General features: G+C 37.2%; 1 protein-coding gene across 1 annotated transcript; it reads right to left on the reverse strand.

Moving 5' to 3' along the window:
• Window positions 1-113: 113 nt before the first annotated feature.
• Window positions 114-6,783, reverse strand: cldn10a (claudin 10a). The gene is made up of 6 exons (XM_013268885.3): window positions 6,271-6,783; window positions 4,732-4,893; window positions 4,514-4,595; window positions 4,306-4,410; window positions 2,929-2,984; window positions 114-145 (listed from the first exon to the last, which is right to left on the reverse strand). The coding sequence occupies exons 1-6, from the start codon at window positions 6,488-6,490 to the stop codon at window positions 135-137; spliced, it is 636 nt and encodes a 211-aa protein (XP_013124339.2). The 5' UTR covers window positions 6,491-6,783; the 3' UTR covers window positions 114-134.
• Window positions 6,784-7,750: the final 967 nt, after the last annotated feature.

The raw sequence follows: 7,750 nt of genomic DNA on the forward strand, positions 1-7,750 counted from the left end.
ACTTAAAATCCACCTCAAAAACACACTGAGTCACACAAGCCACTACCACAGCACTTCCATCCGTCTGTTTTCTTCCACTTACCTTATTCTGGGTTGGTTGGCTGCTGGAGCCTGTGCCAGCTGTTATAGGGATCTCAGGTAGTCCCTACAAATAAGTCAAAGGATTGATAAACTGTCTCTTAAACTGATGCTATTCTAGCCCGCTGATTTTTGAAATAATAAAATCAGACTTTATGTATAAAAATTATAACAGGCAACGTATGAGATCACATTGCTTGATATTTAGAGTAAAAGAGTGACCTTTACAAGTCTTCTTGAAATATGTAATAAAGCTGCTTGAAGCATTCTTCTCAATTTTGCCTCAGGCACTTAAGCTGCTAGTTATTAGTAATTTTGCCAGGACCTCACTGTGCGGTGGGCTGCATAATTACAGCATAGCGTCTTTGTGCTGCTCTAATTAGACTTAAATCTGAGGTAATGAGAGTTCCTGGGAGTGATGAATGTTCTTTTAGTTCAGATGAAAGAGCTCTTTTTTTGTTCCAAAGTTCACCCAGCTTATGATAAAGTTATTGTCAGTGTGGCAGAGAAATATACTAATACTTTGGAGGCTGGGCAGCCTTAATATTTTTATGAAAGATGGTTTAAATTAGCTTCAGCAAATTTAAATTAGCTTCAGCTGATGGCTGGGAAAACCCTAAAGAGGCCCCTCCCGTTGTAGGTACTTATTAGGTCTAACGCCTGAGCCTTCAACTTTTACAATTCATTAGCCAAACCGTCCCAAATGTCCTCTTTTCTTTATATGGGCTTTCAGACATATACAGAAATATATGTTACTTTGTTTCTTAAAACCTGCAGGATATTTAGACTGTGCAGAAAAAAAATGAAAAAAATAACTTAAAAAAAGAAAAATATATCAAACTATATTAATTCTGCCAGTCCACTGGTTTATAACCCACATAAAATTAGCATTGTGTGTTTTAGATGTTTCTGACAAAAGTTAGTATACTAAAGCAGACATTAACATTAACGCTGAGATCAAAGCTACCCTATACTGCTTGCTGCTGTTTATTGAAATGGTGCAAAACTATCAATTTAAGTAGAACCTCCCAATATAAATCTATATCCATGTGCTGTTGAGACCTTCCAAATACTAGATTCCTTCCTATCAGTTTTTTCTGTAATCTAGCCTTAACAAGGCATTTTTTTCCCAGAGAACTGCTGCTCACTGTATCTTTTCTCTTTTTCAGATCATTCACTGTAAATCCTAGAAATAGTTTTGTGGTAAACCCCAGTACATGAGAAATTCTTGAAATACTCAGACTGGCATGTCTAGCACCAACAGCAAACAACAACGCCATGTTCAAAGCAACCTAAAACACAATTTTTCCCCATTCTGATGTTTGAGTCATTTTGACCATGTCTACGTGGTTAAATGCATTAGGTTGCTCCCATATGATTGGTTGAGAAGAGATTCGCCTTAACAAGCATATTGTGTACCTAATAAAGTGGGTGACAAGTCTAAATCCTTGAAAGGTAACACTGTTCCTCAGCTTAGCATCAAAGAGCTACTGGCATGCTCTTTTTGGTTTTGTGTTGGTTGGCTTTAGCATTAAATATGTATTTAATTTATATGAAGGATGAAAGTGAAGCAACATTAGAAGATTAGTCTAGAAATGTTTGAAAGAAAGTTGATGTTAGAATTCATTAAGTTTATCATTGGAAGAAATGTATTTTTAAATGAAGTATTCAGTTACTTCTTTTCAAGTTCTCAAGACTACCAGAACTTAGATGACTGAGTGATTCTCAGTCACAGACTTTCATGATACAATTGTTTGTTTTGAAATGTGTAGTTGTAACGATTTTAGTTTAGACAAAAGCTATTGCAAGCTGTTGATATTTGTGAACTTTTTTTTTTTTAATAATTTCAAGAGAGTTCAAGCTCAAATGTATTTATCATTTTAACACAGGAGGCATACAACCACACAAAGCCACCCTTCTGCTGAGCCCTGGACACCTGACTCTTTTTTTCGCAGATGCAAAGCAGTGGAAAGCACATGACATCTACTCTCTGTCAGCTGGTTCAAGTATATACCCTCTGGGCCAAGAGGTTTTGCGTAACATAGCCCAGGGTTCCTATATTCCTAGGTGGAGATGGATGGCTGATAAGAGGGGAAATCTCCGGTTGGGCGTCCACATCTACATAAGCATCTCCGGGGTCAGATGTGACCTAGTTAGCCTTGGAGGTCAAACTAGTCTAGACTAGGAAAATTAGAAAGGCACTTCTTTAACCTATTATTTGGTTGTAGAGATGGTAAATTATACAATTATACAAAGATCAAACTAATATAAGTTATGCAGGCTTTTAGGAAAAAGTACCAAAATGCTAATTTTTAACTAGAAGACATTTGTATTCATATAATGTGAGCTGGAGCAGTTAATTCATGTACTTAATTTATGGCTCAATCATAGTATGCCAATGGTTAGTTTTAAAACATTTAAGAAAATGTAAGAAAACAAAAGGTTTCACCATCAATTTTTGACATGTTTTAACAATGCATAAGATGGTGAAAAAGCCAGTTTGTTGGAGGTGACTAAAGACTTTGAATGTCATGTTGTGTCAAATTAAATTTCCTACTCTCAGTGCTTACCTTTCATAAATGAGTTTCTGAAAGAAATGAGGCAGCCATATTTAAATCTGAACACTAAATCAAATATGTAAACTATGTCCCAGATTAGCTCACTTTTTATCTTCCTACAGATGCAGATTAGTTAATTCTGGAGGATGCTGTCCTTGGTTTTAAATGATGAAATGTTGTTAAATACTCAAATCAATTCGTGTAACAAGAGTCCAGTTTCACACATATGCATTCCTTCCAAACTGCCTCAATGGCTCCTGTGTTTCTTTGTTTGGCCTCTGGGCTGGCTTACTGGTCTTGTTGCGTGTTGTCGGAAAAGATGCAGCTCCATTGTAGGAGTATTCAGCTCTGCAAAAATCAAAACAGGAAATTTGCATAGTAATAAAAAAGGCTACAAAGCTCTGTTTCAAGGAAAACCTTTTTTTTCTTACACGTTTCAATTTTCTTGTTACATTTAAGAAGTTCTACAACCATACTGAGTTTTTCATGCATTTCAAAAGAGTTCAAGGATAACCAAAGGGACTAAACCTTAGAAAATTCACTTCAAAGCACTTTTAACTACAAACCACACGAACATCACATCTTTAGACTTGTAAGAGATGTCTTCCTTCTCTCACTCCAACCGGTCGCAGCAGATGGCCCCGCCCCTCCCTGAACCTGGTTCTGCTGGAGGTTTTTTCTTCCCACTGTCGCCAAATTGCTTGCTCATAGGGGGTCATATGATAGTTGGGTTTTTTCTCTGTATGTATTATTGTAGGGTCTGCCTTACAATATAAAACCCCTTGAGGTGACTGTTGTTGTGATTTGGCGCTGTATAAATAAAACTGAATTGAATTGAATTGTGTTGCCCAGGGGAAAATCTATAGGATTTCATCAAACTGGTTAAGATATTTTTTCTCAAAGCTACGAATTCAGCTCCATTGTGGAATAAATTATTTTAAAAATTGATTGATCAGAGAAGTCAGTAGGATTCCTCCACTGGGAACCATGAATTTAATGGAAATTTGGAAAATTTTAAACCGATCTTTGAAACCAAGATTGCCATTCTTAGAGGCCTGCAGGTTGTCTGATTAAAACATGCGCAGACAAACTTTCATGTGGTATCAGTAGCACATTTTTTTGGTTTATAATGACTACGATTACAAACTGACTGCCAATCAATACTAGGTGCCATTGCTGCTATTCGCCGTATTCATACAGTGAGAACATTCTAATCAGCCTGATTGTTACCAAAAAGGGGGAAAAAGAACTAGGATGTTTAAAAGAAAAAGGAACAAAAGAAAAAAAGTCTGTTTTTCTTTGCCCATCTCATGTAACACTTCTCAATAGCTCCCCTCAGTCAAGGTGACTTTAACTTCTAAAAGGTCCTTCTTATGCAACTGTAACAAAGGAAACATTCAGCTGGAGTAGCTAATCAACATAACGTACAATCATACAACTTACTTTGTAGGTTCAGCAATTATGCGGCAAGTTGCTGAGAGATTACTGGATGTTTTTGACTGGATTTGTCTTTCTATTGCAGTTAAAGTAATTACTTAAATTGCCCAATTGAGTTAGTAAATCAATCATGCAGTTTAGAGTGCATCCACATCAGATCCACTAAGACCTTGCTGTTCATGTGGAATCACATTGTTAGCATTCTGTATATCTGCAAAACCAAGCCACTTGCCTGATACTGAAGCCTTCAGACAGGCTGAGGCAGAAGATAAGTCCTCCTAAGATGCACAACACAGATCCAGCCCAGCCAATGAAGAGAGCGGCTCCCAGCTCAAACCTGCAGGGAAAAAAGAAAAGAAAAAGAAAAAAACACGATATTTTTGACTGGACTTCCTTTCATCTGATTATGTCTTTGATCCATGTGAAAGGAATCCTTTTACTTCTGGGCAACAAAAAGGGGGTCAAAGAAGTCAGCTGTGATCCTGCGAGCATATATGGAGCATGCCGTCATGCAGCAGAGGCCTGTGGAAAGAAATAAGCAGATTACTACTTCAAATTAAAAGGAACTAAGGTAATGTTCTTAGCTCAAGAGGAATTCATTCAACACATTATTCTCCATTAAATCCAGACATACTATAGAGAATGGGATGGTTTTTACCGCTAAGAATAAAGTGGAAGCCTGACAGGATAGTCAACCGAGCTTTAGTGGTCTTTGAGCCTCCTATTTTTGTACACTTCATTCCTACCAAGGCAAGAATGGCACCAAAGAAACCCAGACACACAGCAGCGATCATCAAACCCCGACACACCTGGATGTACGCTTAAAAAATGAAACAGAGAAGAGAGCTATGCATTAGTTGGTTCCCTACTTTTTTTGTTGCCCATGAATCGTAACAATAAACAGACTTACAAATGTGAAAAAAAAAGAATTATTTTGTTCACATTGAACAGTTTGATGTATTCTTGTGTAAAGGAAATTTGAGATATAGTTGCAAATAAATCACTTGGAATAAATTGGATTTCTGCACTGATTTTCATAATAAAGTTGATCTAGGATTAACACTGCAACTGACCAATCACATTAATGTGATGTCATAACTTTGCGATGCGAGAACCAAAATTATGAATGCCTGTGTAATCTTTTCTTTTGTCATCTTATACAATGTAAAAAAAATCTTAATTACATCTGTTTTGCCTTTTTTAAAAAGATCTCTTCCAGGGTTACACATGGTTTGCAAGTTGTCTACTATTAATAATAGTATTGAATGTCCTCTATTTGAAGACAGCTTGTCCTGTTGTTAACGGATAAAAGGGAAGGTCTTTTGAAATGCTTTTCCAGAGTGGACTGTGAGTGAATGGTTAGTTTGTTAATGAAGACTGTTTGTGCTTATAGATTAGTTTAAAGGTTACGTCTATACTTAAGATTTGTATCAAGGTTGGAGGTTGGAAATGTTGCATGTGTGTTGCAAATGTATGTGGAAAGTGTCTCAGATTGTGGCAGAAACAAAGAAAATGATCAAAAATAAAATGTGAGTAAAACTAATTATTGCTGGCGTAATGTTTCATCAGGTAGAGAAAAATGCAATCATGATGTTTGATTGATGTGTAAATATCAACTTCTCACTAACAAGTTGACAGCACTTTAAATGTTATCATTTAGTGTTGTGTCGACATCTTGTTCTCGTGGCAAAAAAAACACTTTTTTTTGTACGTTTAAGCTGTAAAGTGTTTTCGCTATTTTGGGCTTTTTAAACGTATAGATGGTAAAAGATCTCTCTAACCCCCAGGAAAGAACTGCTGCTTTAAAACAACAGTCTAAAGGACACTAAGACTGCCAGAAGTATTGCTTTCTTAACTTTGAATAACAGGTAATATAAAGTAACAAATGACCTCTGTGTGACTGTATGGCTTTCTCAGATTGCGTTGATTAGACATATAAGGAGGGCTTAATAAGTTTAGCTCAGCTTCTCTAGTAGCTTTAAATGTAGTGGCTATTTGTGGCCTCAGGGCTGAGGTAGAAAAGGAAATATCAAGTTCCAAATACATTCTTTTTTCACAAATGAGGTCATTTATCTAAAAAGTACATCTGTCAGATGTGTGCTCACAGATTTGTGGTTATTTATTTAACTATGTCTGTTTACTGATGTAAGAATTGTCGTCACCTGCGACAGCGACAAAACAATTACTATGAACTCACCATCCAAAGCCAGCATTGAAGGAAAGTCCTTGCAGTTGGACACACCAGTGGAATCTGTCACACACGTTTTCCACAAGTTGGACCAGAAGGTAGCTGTGGTGATGACCGTCCCGTCTACAGAAGATACCTTCCAGTAGTCTGTCGGCAGAGTAGATGACACCAAGATCCACCCAGAGATGGTCAGGAGAAAAGCAGTGATCTCTGTTGCCATGTTGCCCATTTTCCCTCTGACTTAAAGGTCTGGATTGGGACAGGTACGAGTTCTGTCTCTCAAAAAGTGGGAGTGTCGGTCTAGGACAGGTGCGTCAGTACTGGCAGTTCTGCAGAATTTTGTTTCTGCTTCTCCTGCTCAGCCTCTGTCCAAGCATCAATCAAAGACATACCATTCTCCGATCCACATTCTGTAGTTTTATAGGGTATGGGGGCTGGGACTGACACACAAGTCATCACTCCACACGGTATGAAGAGAGGTTGCATGAGGATCTCCAGGAGAAGGAAGTCTTTGATTGGAAGGATCTGAAAAGGCAAGATGAGGAACACAGATAGAAGGAATGATGATGTGTGGTTTCAACAGTATGCCTCAGTTTTTCAACAACATGAACAAATAAGGGTGTAGAACATCAAAGAAACCCATTGGCACAGCTCTTTGGACTTAGAGTTAAAGAAATAAAGTCATAAAATTACAGAGAAAGTACTAGCTGGGGGGAAAATCTGTTGAAATGCTGTAAATAAGCAGAAAACAGTTTAAAAACTGTAACTTTTAAGAATTCTATTACTTAATGTAATGCAAACAATGAGAAGCATCTTTTCTGTCATATAATAGGTTATTTTTAGTGACTTACTTTATAGTAATATGATTGGACATGGTTGATATCTTTGTCAGTAAAATGAGTGTAAAATTGATTAAAATACAGTTAAAAGTCTTAAATGTATGCCCTGTTTTTTCTGAAGTTACAAGTTTCAAAACCACCCAGTGGGCAGAATTAGATACATTGAAAAGTTGGTTAGAACCCCCTGGGCTGTGATTGACATCCCTGTTTAACAGCATTAGAGCACCATCAAGTGGCAGAAAGAACAAACACAGTTCCTCCTTTGACAGAAAATACTAGATTGTAGGGTTGATATTCATAATAGTAATCCTGGGTCTCTCTCTCTCTCATGCACATGCACACTCTCTCTACATTATTGCCATTGCCATGTGACAATGACAGGCTGCTGTGGCCTCAAGTGTTATAACAGCAGAATAAAACCTATGCTGAGGAAGTTTAGGAAATGTTAAGAAAGAAATGCTAACAAGTATTTCAAAGTTCTGGTCAAAGTTTTGATAACCTAGTGTAATTTGGGGGATAAATATTTGTTATTTAATCAGGACAGCTAATCAAATTATGACTCTTTTAACTGTGTGAGTGTCACTGATGACGACAACAGAACAGCAGTACAAACAGGTACTGGGTGCCTTAAACAAAGGCTATGGTCAAAC

Source organism: Oreochromis niloticus, linkage group LG23 (genome assembly GCF_001858045.2).
Source record: "Oreochromis niloticus isolate F11D_XX linkage group LG23, O_niloticus_UMD_NMBU, whole genome shotgun sequence".
Classification (NCBI taxonomy): domain Eukaryota; kingdom Metazoa; phylum Chordata; class Actinopteri; order Cichliformes; family Cichlidae; genus Oreochromis; species Oreochromis niloticus.

Excerpts from the sequence above, each read along its gene's own strand:
- cldn10a (XM_013268885.3), bottom strand. The coding sequence starts at position 6,490 with ATGGGCAACATGGCAACAGAGATCACTGCTTTTCTCCTGACCATCTCT. Across the intron at positions 4,411-4,513 it reads CCCCTTTTTGTTGCCCAGAA|GTTTGAGCTGGGAGCCGCTC; the intron begins GTAAAAGGATTC and ends TTTTCCCTGCAG. Across the intron at positions 2,985-4,305 it reads TCTGAAGGCTTCAGTATCAG|AGCTGAATACTCCTACAATG; the intron begins GCAAGTGGCTTG and ends TGATTTTTGCAG.